This window comes from Onychomys torridus, chromosome 10 (genome assembly GCF_903995425.1).
Source record: "Onychomys torridus chromosome 10, mOncTor1.1, whole genome shotgun sequence".
Taxonomy (NCBI): domain Eukaryota; kingdom Metazoa; phylum Chordata; class Mammalia; order Rodentia; family Cricetidae; genus Onychomys; species Onychomys torridus.
In genome coordinates this window covers 55,772,059-55,793,515 of record NC_050452.1, presented here as the reverse complement: position 1 = coordinate 55,793,515, position 21,457 = coordinate 55,772,059, and the positions used below count along the sequence as shown (strand labels likewise).

Below are 21,457 nucleotides of genomic sequence, written 5' to 3'. Positions count from 1 at the left end.
ATAATTGCAGATTAGTAGCTGCTAACTCATGCTCTTTCTAGAATTTGTTTAGTAGCAGAGGATTTCATTTGTAAGGCTTATCATTACTTTAAAATTTATAGAATTGTTAGAATGATTTTATGTTGTTCTCTTGCTCAAAATATCTTTAATTTGTATTAGGAGTAATGCTTTTCAGAGAGCCTATCTGCTCTGTTCTTAAAAATCCTGTGCGGGAGACTCATGAACCTTTGTTTTTGTTGACTCAAGCTAGTTCAATACCTGTTTTGAACAGTTTCTAGTAGTCAGCTATTCTCTCTCTCTCTCTCCCTATTTCATTTGTTTTTTTTTTTTTGTGTGTGTGTGTGTGTGTAGGTAGGTAGGTAGGTCATGTGTCAGTGGCACACGTCTGGAGAGAGAGGACATCTTTCAGCGGTAGGTTAATCTCTTTCACGACTGTCTGGCTTGCAAGGCAGTTTCTACTTGCTGAGCCATTTTCTTGGCCCCTCTATATTTTTGCAGAGTATTTTTACTTAGTAGGATGTTTTAATCCATTCAGTTTTCCTATTAGGTAAGACAGTCCTGTATAAATGTGATTATAAGCTTGATAGGAATGCTATGTATTGTTGAATGAAACAGCTGTCACTTTGAAGGGATTAAAAAAAAAAAGACAAGGTTAATCAGTAGCAAAATATAAGTGACCATGGCCCAGAACATTCATTTAGGTTTCCAAATACAACCTTCCAATGTGGAAGCAGTTTCATGGAGTTTTTATGGTAACAGAACAAAGAAAGTTATAAGTCAAGGAATTTTAAAAATACATCGATGTAGCCAGGAGGTAGTGGCGCACTCCTTCAATACCAGTACTTGGAAGGCGGAGGTATCTCTGAGTTTGAGGGTAGGCTGGTCTACAGAGCTGGTTCTAGGATAGACAAGAGAAACTGTCTTGATTTAAAAAAACAAAACAAAAAACAAACTACAACAACAAAAAACCAAAAGTATATTGATGGAAACATCAGAGAAGCAGGTTGCAGGAAGATGGGGAGATAGCCTTTGGTAGAGAACTAGGGTTTTGTTAATAGCGTCTAAAAGATTTATCTTTGTAAGGGTGCTAGGTCTGGCTAGTAGTAGGGCTTGACACAGAGGTTGTGGTGCGGATATGACCATTTAGTAGACTTAAGATAGCCCCAAATAGACTATAATTAGGCTCTGAAATTCTAACCTCACATCTTTGATAGTCTGGTTGGCCTGTACAAATGGCTTCTTCCCCAAAATTCTCATTTACAAGTGCATTGAGGATTACACTAAAAACATCAAGTCAGTATGCTACATTAATGACAAATGATTCACATAGAAAGCCATTGGTCTGGAGCAGTGGTTCTCAACCTTCCTAATGCTGTGACCCTTTAATACAGTCTTCATGTTGTGGTGTTGCCAACCATGAAATTATTTTTGTTGCTACTTCAGAAATATAATTGTGTTACTGCTATAAATCATAATTAAATATCTGTGTTTTCTGGTGGTCTTAGGTGAACCCTGTGAGAGTGGTTGTGCCCCACAGGTTGAGAACCACTGCTTTAAACTGAATTCAGCGTAAGACCAATGACTCTTGGCAATGAACACTTGCAAGTAAAGGTATATGAAGAAGCCTGGCAGTGATGGCTCACGCCTTTAATCCTAGCATTTGGGAGGCAGAGGCAGGCGGATCTCTGTGAGTTCAAGGCCAGCCTGGGCTACAGAGTTAGTTCCAGGAAAGCTACACAGAGAAACCCTGTCTTGAAAAACATATATATGAAGAAAAGGGTTTTCTGTGTGACTCACTGTGTCATACTACAGCTTCCATGATGAGATTTATTTTTCCTTCTCTTTTTTTCTTTCTTTTTCTTTTTTCTTAAATTGTATTTGGGATGGGGGAAACCAAAGGCAGAGAGTAGATACAAAGGAACAGGGAGATGAATGGGATGGGGATGATGATGTGAAAGACACAAAGAATAAATGAAAACAAAGTTAAACCTGCGTAGCTTGTGTGGAAAGAAAGGACTTCCTTCCTTGGTCCTCGTTTAGGAAGGTGGTACGCGGTTGGTATTGTGAAGCTGAATTTGAAATGCCTTGTGTGCCATAGTATAAAGATGGAAAGGACAGCTTCTGACAAGAGTAAAGAGCTTCATTCATTTTGTGGGTGCAGAATGGAGCTTGGAGCAATACAACCTCAACTTTGATTTCTTCAAGTACAATTTTAGGCGGAGTTGTGTGTAAACAAACAGGAAAAAACCTGGGCAGGCGGTGGTGGCATGCGCCTTTAATCCCAGCACTCAGGAGGCAGAGCCAGGCGGATCTCTGTGAGTTCGAGGCCAGCCTGGTCTACCAAGTGAGTTCCAGGAAAGGTGCAAAGCTGCACAGAGAAACCCTGTCTTGGGGGGCGGGGGGGGGGGGGGGGAACCAAAAAAAAAAAAACCCAAAAAAGTTGGGGAAGAAAGTTATAGTCAAACGTATGATATATTTTGCTGATTTTAGGGTACATATCATTTTTCACTTTCATGAATGTTTGTTTTATTGTTTAATAGATCAGCAAACTTTTAAGTGCTCAGGGTAAAAATCTCATATAGACCAAGTAAAGTGCTGGCCTTCAGCTTCAGTAGATATTTCTTTCATTTAAATATATTTTTATTCTTTACATCTTCATGCATACATACAATGTATTTTGCTCATTTTTTCCCCTCCTTAACTTCTCCCAGATCCATCGCTCACTTCAGTTTGTTTTTATTTATTTATTTTTATTTTTTAACATTTATTTATTTATTATGTATACAGGTTTCTGTCAGCATGTATGCCTGCACACCAGAAGAGGGCACCAGATCTCATTACAGGTGGTTGTGAGCCACCATGTGGTTGCTGGGAATTGAACTCAGGACCTCTGGAAGAGCAGTCGGTGCTCTTAACCTCTGAACCATCTCTCCAGCCCCTCAGTTTGTTTTTAAATGAAGAATAATTCCCCCTTGTCCATAGGAATGATTCCAAGACCCCTTGTGGGTCCTGAACTTAAGGACACTACTGCACCCTCATGTGCTGCTTTTCCTGCATGCACGAACTTAGTAAGAGAGTAACAGGGACAATTGTAGTGTTTTAATAAGCTGTGGAAACTCATCTTCCTAAAAGAGTGAATGAATACTCACATTTTGAGATCCTAATTGAAGGTGGACTAGTAAAATTACAGAAAGCAGAACTAGATGCCAGTAGACTGACTCTGGTCCTAAGCTCTTGTATCATGTTTTTCGGTTAGTTAACCTTACTCTTTCTCTCTCTAAAAAACATTGGGTGATAAGTAACCTTGTATTGGAATATTTTTGACTTTGGTGGTTTTCAGTTCAGGTGACAGCATCATTCCCCATCCTCTACCTCCGTCTTTGTTGGTATCAGGAGATATTTTATTGGCATCTGCTGAGTAGAAGGTAGATGTGGTGCCTTTAAGCATCCTTCAGTGCAGTGCAGAAGTCCCCTCAGCTGAGGTGTCTGGGATGTCAGTAGTGTGAGATAGAAGCCCTGCTGTATTTGGGTGAAATATATGTAGGTTTTACCATGTGTGTTTTTTTGAAGTACGCCGTCACTTTTTAAATAGCGTAAGCTATAGAAAGGAAATTACCAAGCCTTGATTGCCAGATAGCATAAATATTAATAATTAACATTTAATTAGTACATTTTAATACTTAGTATTCCGTCTTTTCTGTTGCTGTGGTAAACACCATGACAAAAGCAACTTGGGAAAGAAAGATTTTGTTTCATCTTACATTTTCAGGGAGCTCAAGGTAGAAACCTGGATGCAGGAAATGAAGCAGAGACCATGGAATAATTGACTTGTTTCTCATGGCTTACTCAGCTACTTTTCTTATACAGCCTGACCCACCTGCCCAGGGGTGGTACCACCCACACTGATCTGAACTCTCAAGGATTAGCAATTAAGAAAATGTTCCACAGGTATGCCCTCAGCCCAGTCTAATGAAGGCATTTCCTCAATTTGAGAATCCCTCTTTCCATGCATGACTAAGTTTGTATCAAGTTGACAAAAAGTAACTATGGCATATTTCATGTATTATTTTTTCTTGTTGCAAGAAGCTATTTGCAAATTCCTGTTGTGGACAATTATTACTAAGGATTACTACCAGGCTCTAGTTACTGTTCTATTTGTGTTCTAAGTACTGAAGGGAAAAAGGAAAACTCCGAGCTGCCCCATGTAGCCCTAACACCATGATATTAACTCTGAATAGTAGTCGTTTCTAATACTAAACACGAGGACAATGCCAAGCACCTGGAATGTGGTAGCTCTCAGTACGTACGTCCTAGATGGAAAGAAGGATAGGTGTGCTATCAGAAATTATGCTGCTCAAGTTGGCTAAAATGCCCAGTAACACCCCTGAGCCCTTTATCCAGCATGCCTACAAAAGCTTTTGTGGAAGTCCCCATCCCCATTCTCTTCTGCAACCTGTACAGTTAAGAGCTTGGAATGGCTTTTAAAAACGAAGACAATAGTAATATCTGTAACTTGCTGATAGGAATAGCTTGTCAGTAGGGCTAATGTACTTTGGGGTATATTTTCCCCACCCCTTCCAGTAGCTTCATAGAGAAGAAAAACCCTAGATTCAGTAAGTGGCAGAGTTAAGATGCAGACCCTGTTCTGTTTCAGAGCAAAGCTGTGGTCTAGCCATTGCACTATCTGTAAGTAGTACAGCTTTGTCCTTGAGATAGCTAAACTACCCAGCTTCAAGTATATAGCTGCTTTTCAAGTTTCTGCCTAGGACTTTTGTACAAATTTTGACAAAGTGTTGGCTTTCTCTTATTGTTTTTATCTTATTTGTTTATGCTTTTGCCTTTTTTCATGTATACTAGGGAATCTTCCTCAATCTCTTTTCCACTTTTATTCTTTTGAGCCAGGGTCTTTTAATCAAACCCAGAACTTGCTAGTATAGCTGGTCTGGCTCCAGGGATCTCCTAGCTCTGCCTTCAAGGCTGGAATTATAGGTGAGTCACCACACTCATCTGGCATTTAAGTGGGTTCTGAGAATCCAACCCTCTTGCAAATGTTTAACCACTGAGCCATGTTCTCAGCCCCCTTGTTTTCTTTCTTGCCCCACCCCTCAGTCTTATTTCCTGAATTGCCAGTCACCTGCCATAGCAACATCTCCAGTCCCTTCCACAGCCAGCTTGTCCAGTGCCCTAGTGGTCATTTGAGGACTCACTCTAGTCCATGGTCTTTCGTCCCCTCCTCCCTGACCTAGATAGACATGTTTCAGGGCTGTCTGTATTTGCCTTTCTGTTCTCCTGTTCCCTCAGTGGCAGAGTCCATTCTCTGCCTACACTGTGCTGTCACTTGCCATGCATTGTAGCTAAAAGGTGTCCTCAGTAAGAGTGTGTGTCATTCAGGTTACCTCATTTGACCCTTTAGCCACTGAGCTAGGTGGATTGCGTTAGCTCCTCTGATTAGGTAGGAAAATAAAAGCTGGCTGAGGCTCAGGGGTTTGTCCAGGCAGTTTAGGGCACAAGTGACACAAATCTGTAATTCCCTACAGTTAATGACTTTGGACAGTTGACAGCTTATTATTGTCATTTGGATATCCATCTGTGTGGTGTGTTTGTCTTTATTTACAATGTAAGTAGAATAATTAAAATTTAGTAAAAATATTTGATTATCCTGACTTAATTTTTTGAGACAGGGTTTCTCTGTGTAGCCCTGGCTGTCCTAGGACTCCTTCTGTAGACTAGTGTCTTAGTTAGGGTTTTTCATGGCAACTGTTATAAAGAAAACATTTAATTGGGGTGCTTGCATTTTCAGAGGTTTAGTCCATTATCATTGTGGTGCAACATGATGGCCTGCAGGCAGACATGGTGCTGGAGATGGAGACTTGCAGGCAACAGGAAGTGGTCTGCGACACTGGGCTGCATTTTTAGCATAGGAGACCTCAAAGCCCATTCCCACAACACACTTCTTCCAAAAAGGCCATGCCCACTATAATAAGGCCACACCCCTAATAGTGCCACTCTCTTTGCGGGCCATTTTCTTTCAAACTGCCACAACCAGGCTGGCCTCTCAGATATCTGCCTGCCTTTGCCTCCCAGAGTACTGGGCTTAAAGGTATATGTAACCACTGCCCAACGACTTAATTTTGTGATGTGTAAGAACATCTCAAGAATTGTGATACTGGGGTTGGGGATTTAGCTCAGTGGTAGAGCATTTGCCTAGCAAGCGCAAGGCCCTGGGTTTGATCCTCAGCTCCGAAAAATAAAATAAAATAAAGGTGTGGAGGGAAAAAAAAAGAATTGCAATTCTGCTTAAACCCATAGAGTTTTGTCCCGTGTAGTGTCGTGCCCCCTCCCCCTCGCCCCCCATGTATCACTTAGCTTGACAGGATGATTGAGTGAATAAATACACATTGAAGGTTTTGTAAAACATTTGCTTAATAAGTATGTTGCAGTTTTAATTTGATGTAATGTTGAAGTTTTTTGAAAATTTAATACAGTTTTCAGTGATTTCAGTTATCCTGTATGAATTTAATATATTTAGCAGCATCCTTCTGGCAATTGTATATGTTTGTGTATAAGTGACAGGCTTTTCTAAATCCTTACGTGGGACTGTAAATTTGGGGTTAGGCATAGCAGTTTGGATGATTTGATTTGTTGTTGTTGTTGTGACTTAAGGAGTGAAAGGGTAGACAAATAAGCTACAGCATTATAAATGTTAATTAATTAATTTTGGTTTTTCGAGACAGGGTTTTTTCTGTGTAATAATAGACTTGGCTGTACCAGTATTCACTTTGTAGACTAGGCTGGCCTTGAACTCACAGAGATCTGCCTGTCTCTGCCTCCCAAATGCTGGGACTAAAGGTGTGAGCCACCACATCCAGCTATAATTTTCAATTTTAATAACCAAAATGCAGAGCGAAAGTGGGTGTGTATAGTCCTTTGCACAGCATTCTTTAAGGTAGCTCATGTATTTGTTTCTGTGTTTGCTTATTTAAAAAATGTTCATAAGCGTTCCTCTCATCACAGATGCAGTGAAAGATTTTGTCAAAAATACCATCCCTACAATAATAATATTTATATTTGATTTCAGAGAAGCTATGCGAAATTATTTAAAAGAACGAGGGGATCAGACAGTACTCATTCTTCATGCAAAAGTTGCACAGAAGTCTTATGGAAATGAAAAACGGTAAGATTATTGGGGATTTTTGAGCAAATAGGTACTTATCATACAATTTGCATATGATTTATATTTATATCCGAGGCTATATTTATTACTGGGCTTATTTGCATAGTAGGATGAAGAGGAGACTTATTTCTTATTTCTTAAAGGGGACAAACAGTGAACTGTGGCGTGTTTAAGTCAGAAAAATTTAGTGAAAACCATCTAACCACATCCCTAATTTTACAAAATTTAAGTCTGTTTTTCTTTAGGGCTGTGTTCCAAGAATCTCAGTGACACATTAGCTTGTTTGCAAAGCAATTTTCCTTTGGGGATAAAGTGTGATTTGATAAACAACTGCGACACCCCCCCACCCCGTACCATTTTAAAAAGGAAGAGGCAGTTGTGACACGTTTCTGTACTCCTTGCCATTGGAGATGTTGAGGATGGCAAGGTCAGAGTGAGTGTGAGGCCTGTCTGAGTAATGGACTCTGATTCAGAAAAGTCTAGGGATGGGCCTGAGCAGATGGCTCACTGGTTAAGAGCACGTGCTGCTCTTGCAGGGGACCTCTGAGTTCAGTTTCCAGTGCTCATGTCTGCTCCAGCTCCAGGGGAACTGTCATCCCCTTCTGGCTTCCATGATCACCCATACACATGTGGCTTACAGACGCGCGCGCGCGCACGCACACACACACACACACACACACACACACACACACACACATCGTTTTTAAAAAGTCGGGGGATACAGCTCAGTGATAGAGAGTGCCAACATGCACAGGGCTCTGGATTCACTTCCCAATGCCATGATAGGTAGGCAGGCAGCCAGATGGGCACATAGTTGCAGAGATAATAATATACATAAGTAAAGGCTAAAAGATTATAACTGTAAATGTATCTTGAGGTCAGTTGAGCTTTGCAGCCATTCATTGTAAAGAACCCTAACTGCCTTACCCTCTATCTGATCATTAAGAAAGTTCACCTGCCGGCTGCATAAACTGTATGGCAGCAGTGTACAGCTATAGGCCCACCTGCTTTGGAGGCTAAGCCAAGAGGATTACATGAGCCCAAGAATTCCTGGGCCACATTGCCAGGTCCATCAAAGAAAAGGAGAAAGACATCTCTTTCATCCTCAAACCTAAGTGGCTACTACAGAAATTACCTGTAAAGGTAATCAGCAAATGTTACTTCTGTGTAGTCTTTCATGAAAACTCATATGTCTCACTGTGTTTGGCTTAATTATGGATTTCTTGTTTGGGTGTTTTTGTTTTTGTTTTTTTTTAATTGGTGTTAGAGATCAAACCCAGAGTTTCATGCATACAACACACACGGTCTACCACTTGGTCACATCTTAAGCTCAGCATCCTTGGCTACAGTTATCACAGGGTGGGGCATGGCGGTGAGCAGAACCTGGCCTTCTAGACCAGGTCATTGTTGTCTCAGAACCTTGTCTCTGTTGTTTGCACTTGACTCCAGGAATTTTAAGGCATTGTCTTCCAAACAGTACTTTTGTGTTAAGCATTTATGGGTAAAGATACTTGAGGGGGAGGTATCAGAAGTTTTTGGGATTGGCCAGGGAGTATACCTAACTAGCAGAAGGAATGAAAAGTGTATGTTTGGAGACTGGGTTGAAAAGAATGAAAAAAAATCTTAGAATGTGTAACAAAGGAAATGACGTATGAGCAAAGTAGGGAGATATAAATATGTAGTTAAATATGGACTGCAGTGGCTTATCAAGTTATTGTGAACATCTTAATGATTCCCTTACATTATGTAATAGCATGTGTTTACCTTCTATTATTTGACTATGGCTTAGTCAGTCCATAACTCCTGTTAAACACTTGAAGAATCTTAGCTTTTGACTCCCCTCTTAAGAAAAAAACAAAGTAACTTGATGTTATAGTAACTACTCTCCAGTATCTTTTGAATCATGTCTATTGTTAATGTTGCCGAAGTAAACCTGCTACTTGATAGTGCAGGAAGAACCTGACTGATTTACTTATTTTGTGTGTGTAAGGTACTAAGACCTTCCTTAGTGCTCTACAGGATAGGAGATAATCAGGAAGTCTCTTCCTTGATCTCTGAGCTAAAAGGAAAGCTATTGAATTGATAATTATCCTCACAGAGGATGAATACTGAGAACTTTTAGGATTTGCTTTTTGCCCCCCCCCCCCCCACTTTTTTTTGAGCTGAGGATCGAACCCAGGGCCTTATGCTTGCTAGGCAAGCGCTCTACCACTGAGCTAAATCCCCAACCCAGAATTTAGGATTTGTACATCCTACTGTTAGAATTATTATTCAGCATTTCTAAATTTGCTGCCCAGGTGTCTGGCAGCCTGGGGTGTTGGGGGTGAGTGTGGGGGTGTGGAGTCCCAGGCCTTTCTCATATTAAGCAGGCTCTGTAATGAGCTACAGCCCTAGTCTTGTTCTGTTTTAATTGACATGTGAAACTTGATCACTGATTTGTAGCTAAACATAGAAGTGAATGTATGCTTACATTTATGTATGTATGTATGTATGTATGTATGTATGTATGTATGTATGTATGTATGTATGTGTGTTTGAGGCAAGGTTTCTCTGTGTAGCCTTGGCTGTCCTGGAACTAACTTGCTCTGTAGACCAGGCTGTCCTGGAACTGGCCAGGTTTGGGTTTCTAAATAATGAAATTTAGTATATATGTGTAGTGTTTAACACCAAACAGTTCTTACCTTAATTCTAGAGCCAGGCATGAATGGTCATGGCTCAGGAATACAGATTTAGGTTGCCTCAAATGCTGTGTTCTAGTGTGAATATGGTTTGTCAGGTTTTATAGCTACAGAACAAAAAGTCATAAATCAAGCAACTTTTTCTGGTTAGGTGGGTTACAGCAAAAGTTATAACTGCTGTCTGATGACATTCTTAGCTTTTGGATTGGTGAAAGTGTCTGATATAATGTTCTAATATTAACATGGTAGTCACATAGTGCTCTTAGGTCAGGCACTGGTGGGCAGTGAATGGCTGTTGAGGAGACTGAAGATAGCCCAGGAGAATTTGGCCCTGGATCTGCACCATCCCAACTCTCCACAATCATTACGTTCTAATCAGTCAGCCTTGGTGACACGGGTGTGACCTTTTTCTGGGAACTTTAGTTCACCTGGTCAGATGTTTGCTAAGGAAACAGGAGTGCTTCTCAGTGCTGTCGACAGAGATAGAGAGCTTGCTTAGCAGTTCCAGCACTGAACCAGAGAAGTGCTCCACAGTAGTAGGGTGGAGCATTTGAAGGGGAGTGAAGATGAGGACACTAAACATGCCTTTGCTCCCGTTCGCTAGTTATCCTCAGTGCCAGAGTTGGAATTCTACAACTCCGTCTAAGTCTAGGGGTTTTTCTTTTAGTTTAGTTTTAACTTTTAGTTTTCTGTAGTTTTAAAAAAATGGAAAGTCTCATTTTTATTTCCTCATTAAGTGAAATTCTGAAGGAGTATGCTATCACCTGGATTCAGTGTTGATGATGCAGACTTATGTTTTACTAGGTTAGCAACAGCATGGTGTCAAGGTCAAGGAATTAAAGATGCTGAGAAAAGCATCCCATCCTTCCCACTGATGAGATGAGACCAGGCTAGACTTCACTTGTTAATCATATGCCTTCAAGCATGGGTAGTGCTCGTTCTGCTTTGTACTCTTGGGAGTTTTGACAAAGCATCCTGCCAATTAATCTCTTCATTTATTCTTTTCTAGAAAATTATTTGTTAGGTGCTAGTACAAGAGGACCTATCAAAAAATAAAAAAAATAAAAAAAAATCATGTGACATTTAATTTTATGATGGATGGCTGAGACCTAGTGAAGTAATAAAAGAGTTTGTTAGTCATTGTAAGAAATACAGGATCACAGTACTGCAGTGGCTTATCAAGTTATTGTAAACATTTTATGATTGTCTTTTATTGCAGTAACCTGTTTTTACCATCTTTTATTTGACTATGGCTTAGTGAGTCCATAACCCCAGTTAAACACTTGAAGATTTTAGCTTTTGACTCCCCCAAATAAATATTAATAGAAAAAAAGCAAAAACAACTTGATGTTATAGTAACTACTCTCCAGTATCAGTATTATTATTATTATTATTATTATTATTATTATTATTAGTTTTTTTTTTGGTTTTTGGTTTTTTGAGACAGGGTTTTTCTGTGTAGTTTTGGTCCCTGTCCTGGATCTCACTCTGTAGACCAGGCTGACCTCGAACTCACAGACATCCACCTGCCTTTGCCTCCTGAGTGCTGGGATTAAAGGCATATGCCACCACTGCCTGGCCTCCAATTATCTTTTGAATCATGTGTATTGTTAACATTTCCGAGGTAAACATGCTACTTTGCCATACAGGAAGAACCCTAGTGGCTTGCTCTGTGTGTGTGTAAGGCACTAAGGCCGCACGTGTGTGTGTGTGTGTGTGTGTGTGTGTGTGTGTGTGTGTGCTCACTAGTTCTGCTGAGGTTTTCTTGTGGATTAAAAGAAGTGATGATGGTTTGTTCTCCACTATCTGGAAAGAAGGAGGAAGGTCTGTCTTCCTTGCTGATGTTTTAAAGAGTTACTAAGGCATAAGGCATGAGGTAACCTGGGGACACGACCACAGACACTTTGGCCATGTCTCTGTCCTCAAAAATAATTCTAGTGACTAATGCTAAAAAAAATCTGGCCAGGAAATTTTATTTAAAAAGCTTCAATTATTCTTTGTATTAGCATTTGTGCTTCATATTTAGTCTACCCATTGATGGTAGTCATCTGTTTTACGTTTTCATTAAGTCAGTATGGTTCTTAAAAGGTGCAACTTTCTAGAAAGATTGTTTTCTCTAGAGGCTGCGTTAATTTACCTTTTGATATTAATATATTAATATTCCACGTTGTTTCCTGGTGAGCAACCAGTTATACTAGAGAGGTGTTCTGGGGACAGTTACTAACTAGACACTTAGACAGTGATTCTAAAGTCACACCAAGGACTGTGTTAACTGGAGTAACCTTTGTGTCATGAGCTCCCAGATAGATGGTCAGATGATGTCAGTGACAAGTTTGGATTTTGTCTAACCAAGCTTAATTGTCATACTAAGTTAAATAAAAGCCCTTTTGTGAACCTATAGGTTTTTTTTTTTTTTCTTCCCTGTGTGTTCTCAGGATTTGCAGGAGTAAATTTGTTAAATCATTCACTAAAAGAATGACTGACTTTTCAAAGGAATAAAACCTTAAATATGTACATATCGCCACCAAGTGGAAAGGAATAGCATTGCTTGTCAATTGAGAGATGCTAAAAAAGAGAAAGAAAAAGAGGCCACATTGTTTGGCAGGATTCATTTTATAGCAGCTGTTAAAAGTCAGTTTCAAACACAGAAATGCACCTTAGTTTTTCTTCGGTTAACTATTTGGGCATTTATTTCTCACTCCCTTTAATTTCCCTTATCTTCATTTTTGTGTATATGTTTATATTTCATCTGATTATTGTGTTACTACTGAGCTGTGTAGAAATAAAGCTTTGGTTAATTTACGTTTAGGAATGACAGTTTGGGGACGTTAAAGCTGTGATTTCATCCATATCTTACAAAATAATCTGTGTTTTAATTCTGATGAATTTTTTTCCCCCAGAGCTGAGAACCAAACCCAGGGCCTTGCGCTTGCTAGGCAAGATCTCTACCACTGAGCTAAATCCCCAACTGCGAATTCATTTTCTTTTGTTAGTCATTTTGAATAATTCTAGTGGTAATAGAAAAATAAAAAGGGATAGCTCACAGGCTATTGTAAGAGTCTTCATTTTTCTTATATTTACTATATGCTTGAAAAACTTTCAAGGTAGAATCTTGATCGGGTTTTTGGCTTGTTGTTTGGGGTGGTTGTTTGTTTCGTTTTGAGACAGGGTCTCTCTCTATATAGCCTTGGTTGTGCTGTTCTGGAACTCGTTACATAGACCAGGCTGGCCTCAAACTCACAGATCGGTCTGCCTCTGTCTGTTAGTGCTCAGATTAAAGGTATGGACCACTGTTTTAGGGTTTCTTTTGCTGTGAAGGGACACCATGACCATAGCAACTAGTATAAAGAAAAACATATAATTGGGGCTGGCTTACAATTTCAGAGGTTTAGTCTATTTTTGTCATGGTAAGAAGCATGGCAGCAGGCAGACAGGCAGATATGGTGCTCAAGGAGCTGAGAGTTCTACTGTGTGTGTGTGTGTGTGTGTGTGTGTGTGTGTGTGTGTGTGTGTGTGTGTGTGTTTTCGAGACAGGGTTTCTATGTGTAACAGTCCTGGCATCTGCCTTGTAGACCAGGCTGGCCTCAAACTCATAGGAGTTCTCCATCTTGATCCACAGGCAGCAGAAGGAAACCGTGTGCCACACTGGGCATAGCTTAAGCATAGGAGACCCACAGTTGACACAATACCTCCTAATAATGTCACTTCCTATGGGCCAAGTATTCAGACACATGAGTCCTTGTGTCTGAATGGGGGACATTCCTATTCAAACCACAGTAGCCACCATGACTGGTTTTGATTAGTGTTTCATAAAAAAACAACTTTTAGTCTGTTTGACTAATTTTGGTTTATTTGTTTTTTATTTTTTTCAAAGCAGGGTTGTTCTGGAACTCACTTTATAGATCAGGCTGGCCTTGAACTCACAGAGATCTGCTTCCCTCTACCTCCTAAGTACTAGGTACCTGGCTTGTTTGACTAATTTTTGCCATTAGTTTCTGTATTTTGTTATAGTGCTATCGTGAATACCTAGAACACTCACTCCTTTATCATCTCAGTGTATCATTCCTTTATCTTTTCACTGTTCATATAGTCTTCAGACGTGAAATAAAAGTACACTTTGTGGTGATTCATTGAAATTTGACTACTACATTTGGTATATTCTCTAAAAGCATAGTCATTCACATTTGAAAATGTCAATTCACTAAGGAGCTTTTAATAGTAAGTGTCCAATAAGATACTAACATGGGATGAAGTTCCTGAGAGTGCATTAGTCTGGGTATTTGAAATATATCAAGCTATGCATTTGGGGGCCAGTGCCATTCAAGGCCTGAAAGATCCCTGGTCTAGACATAAACTGAACCAATTCTAAAATATGCCTAGCCAGTATAGGCATCCCTTCTGACTTGAAGAGACATGGACCTGGGCCTGGTACCTTGGCTGTGACCTTGCTATCTGGTCTCAAGTATGAGCATGAAAGCTCCTCTTGTTTTGTGTTGGTTAATTAGATATTACAGAGACATTGCAGAGACTTTCTGCTCTTTTCCACAGTTTCCTCTCCAGGACACACTTGATCTACTCAACCTCTGTTTGCCCTGGCTTCCTCTCTCTGGTTGTTGTTGTTGTTGTTCTCCACCTCCTCCTCCTTTTTTTTTTTATTTTTTATTTTTTATTTATTTTTTATTTTTTATTTTTTTGGTTTTTTGAGACAGGGTTTCTCTGTGTAGCTTTGTGCCTTTTTTCCTGGAACTCACAGAGATCCGCCTGGCTCTGCCTCCCGGGTGCTGGGATTAAAGGCGTGTGTCACCACCGCCCGGCTCCTTCTTCTTTATAACCAGTCACTGCTTCTGTATTTCCGCTTTCTCTCCTTTAGATGCTGCAAAGTTACCCTCCTTAGGGAAGTTTTCCGTAGCCACCTCAGGCAGTCCACATTTTAGGCACCCTATCCTGGCTTCATTTTTCTCAGTATGTATTGCTAGCTAACAGAGTCTCTTTTTTAAACCCATTTGTTTTTCTTGTCTCTCTCCTATTAGAGTATAAGTTCCATAATGGTAGGAACTTTGTTTGATTTTGTTTATTTTTATTACTGTATTCCTGGTAACTGAAGGATAGAATAAGTAATTTGTAGAAATAATAGATACTGAATAATCTTAGCTCAATTCTTGTAAGATACGTGTGTCAATTACTTGGAAAGTCATCTGATTAGAGTTGAGAAAAGGTACCAGTGTCCATCTGGAGTCTGTTCACTACATGCTATTGTTGATTTGCTCAAGAGGAAACAAACTGCTTATCCCACAAACGACCTGAAACTGTATGCATAGGCAAATACTTTGTTTTTCTTTTCTTTCTTTCTTTCTTTCTTTTTTTTTTTTTTTTTTTTAGTTAATTTGTTTGTTTTGTTTAGATTTTAGTTTTGTTTGGTTTTTGGTTTTTGTTTGAGACAGGGTCTCTCTAGTTGTCCTGGAACTCAGCTATGTAATGTAGATAGACCAAGCTGGCCTTGAACTCACAGAGGTCTGCCTGTCTCTGCCTCCTGGATGCTGGGATTAAAGGTGTATGCCACTATGTTCACCCAGCCACATAGTTTATTTTCGTTAGTCTGGGTTTCAGGTAAAATTTGATTTCCAGTATCAATTGACAGGAAGATGACAGGCCCATGGACCTCCTACTGGCCTGTTCAGTGGTGTGAATAGGTACATGTCCACATGCTTTCTTATAATTGAAGCTTGGCACAGGTAGTTGATTATTGTTAACAGTTCGGCTGTTTTGCTTATAGTGAAATTAGCAGAATCAAACATTTTTCTGACTTCATAACTACAAAAAGTAGGAATTACTGTGAGGGCCTTTTGTTTTAAGAAAGAGGGGAAAGAAGCTAGGTATTTGGGTAAAAGATACTCCTGCCTGTTAATTATATACCTGATTCATTCATTTATGCTATTTGCCTAGCTACTGTAGTCATTTGAGTGTTCAGGCACCTTAAAGAGACAGGACACAATATTTTAATGTGTGTACATGTCAGTGGGTATCACTAGGCAAAAGTACATTACATGTCATTGAGCAAGTACATTATGCTCTACATAAGGGATGAATTCATAGTTTGAACTCTGCTTTTTGACAGGTTAAGACAAAGTCATTTTATGTGGAAGGAACTTGGGAAGGTGTTTTTTTGGCACACAGCTGAACAAATCTGTTAGTAGTCATGAGCTGAAAGAATACAGTGTATTTGTCCTTTTGGTTCAAGATGTTTCTCAGTCATACATACTAGGTGTTCAGACTAAGACACGTAAAACATGGTCAAGTTGTAGGGCTCATATAGCGTAGCCTATTTTCTCTTTTTTCTTAGTTACCTTACTTGAGGTATTGCCTTAATGCTATTTTCCAGGTGAGTTGCCAAATAGAGTTAAATGTAATATACTGAGAATAGTACTAAAATTAATGATGCTGTTATCTTGACTTGAACTTAATTAGTAATCACAGATTCTGTGGTGATCTGTTGTGCTTTATTTCTTGCAATTGCCAAATTCCAATAGAGTGGCTTAGAGCCTTGAGCTGTGAGAATTCAAAGGTAAGCTGCTTAAAGCAATACTAATCTAACTGAAGGTATAACTCTTCAATTTTATTAGAACAGATAAAATCTTTATTTCATTCCTTTTGACATGATTTGCTTTATAGATGACTTCACCAAAATGCTTTGTTAGGAACGAACATTGTATATTGCAGTATGATTTTGAATTCATGTATTAAAAAAATAAAGTATGATCTTGAATTTAGCCCCCTCCCCTTTTTTTACAGCTTTTTTTGCCCTCCTCCTTGTGTGTATCTTATGGGCAGTGGTTGGAAGAAAAAAAAAGAACAAATGGAACGAGATGGTTGCTCGGAACAAGAGTCTCAACCTTGTGCATTTATTGGAATAGGAAATAGTGACCAAGAAATGCAGCAGCTGAACTTGGAAGGGAAGGTAAATTCACAATGTATATTCTGCATTCATATTGCAGTATTTCATTTTTTTTTCCCTAATGTTCACTATTTTCCCTTAATATTTAGGAAATGGTTCTGATCCCAGTGACTACCTGGTATCTTAAGTTCATATAAAAGCTATTTCTTATTTAGTAGCTCTTTGTTGGCTAGCTTGGTGTTTATGTTTTCTATTTGACATTAGGATAGGATGGCCTATGATGTTGAGGGTGGTGAGCTAGGAATTAGCATTCTTAATCACATTTAGTTATGTTCAGAGAGTACTAAGAAGCCTTAAAGCTAACCTTCATATCTGGCTATTTATATGTCATTATGTTTTGATAGTTTTTAATCAATAAGGCATGTTGACCATGGATTAAAAACTATAAATGATAAAATTGGTATAGTGTTTATTCAATAGTAAATGCTTATTGTAAAAGAAAATAGAGCAGTAAAACCATTTTAAATTATGACTGTTGAGCTTAAAAATATTTTATAGAGGGGTTGATCTATTCTCCTGTTACTATAATCCTGGAGATACATACAGTACACTCTGTACCTAGACATTCAGTTCTTTAATGAGTGGATGGGTAATAAAAGGCCAAGGATCTAGTTACCAGTACATGTAACTGTGTTGGTTGAACCTCATTCTCATTTTAATCAGTTCTAGCTTTCAATCATTTTTCCTTCCAGTAAGATAATACTAAACCAACCAACCAATAGCATCATTGATTATCTCCCCTGGGATACTGATACTAAACTCCCTCGGGGCTGCCTCAGCATGAAGACCTTCCTTCTGTCCTATATTAGACTTGGTCACACAAGTCCTGGACATTGGTAGGAGGGAAGCACACATATGCATGTGAGGAGGTAAAGGACTGTTCAGAGGAGTCTGTCTGTTTTCTGCTTTTACCATGAAGGACCCAACGGGTGCTCTGAAGGCTTGGCAGCAAGTGCCTTTCCTCACTGAGCTATCTCACCAACTTTTGTTCACCTGTTCTATTTATGCTAGACAGTATCTTCTATTTCTTGATGCAGATTAAATCCCATCATGTTAGCACTCATTTAATTAAGTGCCCTTTTCTTAGGCCTTCCCATGAGGATGTAGCTGCCTTGTTTACATCCACATCTCATTTTTGTTCTGTGATGATCTGCTTTGGCACATTGTCTTTATCCTATGTTCCAAAGTTGAACAGTTCCAGATTTAACCTTTAGCTAGTATTTAAAAACTATGGTGGGCCTGTGTATGAACCCAAAGATGCTATATCTCAGTACATAAGAGAGCTACTGCAAAGGGCTATTGTAGTTTGCTTTTTTTACTGTTGTCTCACTTTGTCTTTTATACAGCAAGGCCTTTCAAAATTTAGAATATTCAGTATCACATTTAAAATTTCTTTTTAAAACATATATCTAACTCCTATTGCATTTATTGATTTGCATATGTGAGTGGGCATGTGCACATTACAGTACACATGTGGAGGTCAGAGGACAGCTTTTTTTTTTTTTTTTTTAAAGATTTATTTATTTATTATGTATACATAAGAGGGCACCAGATCTCATTACAGATGGTTTTGAGCCACCATGTGGTTGCTGGGAATTGAACTCAGGACCTCTGGAAGAACAGTCAGTGCTCTTAACCTCTGAGCTCTCTCCAGCCCCACATTTAAATTTTCTCATAGAGACAAACTGTTGCAGTATTTTTATCTGCTAACAGTACATATTAGTACATTTTAAGGATAAAAGCCTAGAATTCATTAACTATTTTCTGGTGAGTGGTACTCGTTTTAAAAGGTGCACATTTTAAAAGGAGCACATAGCAGAAGTAGTTGAAATAAGTTTTGGACATCATTTACCCAGTTTGGTAAGGAGGATCGGTATTTTGGCCTGGGCCCCCTAATTCACAGTGATCAAGGGAATAGAGTTTTAGGTCCATTATATACAGGTGAAGCAGTAGCATTTCAAAGTACTGCTGCTTTTCTGCAAGTGAGTGTCTTCTCTTATACCTTTGAACTTGGTTCTTTTGGTAATGGTATGATAAACAAAGTTTCTTTGTTTTTTTGGTTTTTTTGAGACAGGGTTTCTCTGTGTAGTTTGGGAGCCTGTCCTGGAACTTGCTGTAGGCCAGGCTGGCCTCGAACTCACAGAGATCCACCTGTCTCTGCCTCCCGAGTGCTGGATTAAAGGCGTGCGCCACCACCGCTTGGCTGTATTTATCTACTTTTAAAATAATTCCTTAGTATATTCTTGAAGATACCTAAGATATTTAATGTTCCCATTCAGTCTAGCACTGTTACCACAGCATTCAGTAATAGAAAGAGAAACACTGTATGAACTAGTTTGAAAACTGTAACCAAATTTTTTACATAATTCTATTACGTTGTGTTAGCCTTATTACTTTTCTTGCAGGTAATCACCAGTTGTTTTTAAGATCAAAAATCAAATAATTGCTGTAACATTGAATATTGATTCTGTGAAACATGTGAAGCTATATAAAATAAAGACTTTAAAGAAAATCAATATGGATCATGGAATTTTTGGTTTTGGTTTTTCGAGACAGGGTTTTCCTGTGTAGCTTTGCACCTTTCCTGGAACTCACTTGGTAGCCCAGGCTGGCCTCGAACTCACAGAGATCTGCCTGCCTCTCCCTCCCGAGTGCTGGGATTACAGGTGTGCTCCACCACCACCCGGCTTTTTTGTTTTTTTTTGTTTTTTTTAGAGTAAATGTTGTAGTCAATTTTGTATATAACTAAAACTTGAGGTATTCAAATTAATGCCTTTGTGGTAAGTGTATTTATTGTAGGTATGTGGAAGAGTCTTGGCTTATGTTGTGTGTTCTCCAGCTCTTGGTCCAGATGGGCCTATAGGGGCCAACCATATCCACCCTCCTGGATTCTCACCCACAGTTAAACTTGGAAGACCAAGATCTCAAGCACTGCTTTCTTTGTCCACAGTTGCCAGAGCTTGCCTCCTAGATACTTGGCTTACTTTTTTTTTTTTTGTGCAGCTTTTTTTTGAGTTGACTTAGGCAATGCTTTTCCTCTAGGTGGACTTAGTTGAGGAACTGGAATGATGGATATAATAGTTTTCTAACCATCCTGAGGACAGGTTTGTTAATGGCTATTTCAGCTCCCACAGCTGAACACTGAGCTCCACCTACATGTCCAGCTCCAGAAGCGTCTAGGAGACACTGGACTCAAGTCCAGCTGTCTAGATTAAGCTTCCTCCTCTTGGCACCTAAGCCGAGTTTGGTCTGTCCTTGCTGACCTCTGTCTTCAGAAGAGGCTCACCTTTCATGAGCCTATCATTCCCATTGTTTGTCTTGAAAATGTCTTAAAGATTTCTCTTTAGAGAGCAATGTTAACAGCTTATTGGGTGGTCTATCACTGATATCGTTCATGCCAAGTCAAATGTAGCCACACCATTCTGAGCTGAAGATGCATAACCCTAAGTGTTTGCTGCTATTACCACTGCTTTTCTTTCCTTTCACAGAACTACTGCACAGCCAAAACATTGTACATATCTGATTCAGACAAGAGAAAACACTTCATGCTGTCTGTAAAGATGTTCTATGGCAACAGCGATGACATTGGCGTGTTCCTCAGCAAGCGGATAAAAGTCATCTCTAAACCTTCCAAAAAGAAGCAGTCATTGAAAAATGCTGACTGTATGTATGCTTGAGTTTCCTTCTTTGTTCCCAATTCTCACATCACATTAACAAGACAAACTTTGAAAACAAGGTTGTTCTCAGGAGCTAGGTCATTGTTTACTACTATTTTTCTTGGCCTTGCTGTGTTTTAAATTTAAGTGTAAATAAGTAGTGTCTGGCCTAATGAAGTGATTCATTCTCAGTTAGTGTTCTGAGAATCTCAGTTCCTTCTTCAGGCTTACCTTAGAGGGGTTATTCTTACTGTTTGAGGGATATGGAGGGAATTACCTCCTTTTGTCACAGTGACTGGGAGGGAAATAAATGTTAAGCACCTGACCCTGTGGGCTAATGACGCTAAATTTCCTACAATACCTAAGGTAATTTCCATTCCAAAAGAATCTATCCTTCCAGAATGACAGAAGTTTTCATTTCAAAAAACATAGTGTGCCCTGGAAAGCCAGGTAAGACACTAAACCAAATGGCTAAAGGTCTCCACAGCACAAACTACTAGCTCACTGGCAGATTGTTCACCTACCAAGGCTGGATACCATCTGTGTGAGTCTACATTTCAACACATTTGAAATTGGTTAGCTGGCTTCTTTAAGTTTTTTGTTATGTAAAGTTTGAAGTTGATGTAAAAAGAAAGTAGCATGATGCAGCAATCACCACAACCTCAGTAATATCACCAATTCGGTTTGGTGGTTGGTCATCAGCAGCATCTCTACCCTTTCTAACTGCTGGGGTATTTTCTTATAATTCCCCAGCAGCCTGTCTGTCCTTTCAACTGAGGTTCTGTAATAGTGACTTTTAATGCGTGGCTTTTGTCTTTTTTAAAAAATTTTTGTAGGATATCTTGTAACACAAATCTTAAAAGATCTTATTAATTTAAAAAACAAACAAACAAACCAAAAAACAAAAACCTGGAGCCAGATATTGGGGTGAAAGCAGAAAGATCAGAGAAACAGAACAAGCCACAGACAACCTCACCTGGCCGACTCCTCAGCCTAT

At 39.3% G+C, this 21,457-nt stretch overlaps 1 protein-coding gene across 3 annotated transcripts in view; it reads left to right on the top strand.

Moving 5' to 3' along the window:
- Rbpj (recombination signal binding protein for immunoglobulin kappa J region) overlaps nucleotides 1-21,457 on the top strand; it is a 79,078-nt gene that overhangs the window by 50,202 nt on the left and 7,419 nt on the right. For all 3 annotated transcript variants that reach the window (XM_036200839.1, XM_036200837.1, XM_036200836.1), the window contains exons 3-5: nucleotides 7,079-7,174; nucleotides 16,642-16,807; nucleotides 20,293-20,467. In XM_036200839.1, coding sequence (XP_036056732.1) covers nucleotides 7,079-7,174; nucleotides 16,642-16,807; nucleotides 20,293-20,467 — 437 coding nt within the window. The remainder of the gene's footprint in view (nucleotides 1-7,078; nucleotides 7,175-16,641; nucleotides 16,808-20,292; nucleotides 20,468-21,457) is intronic.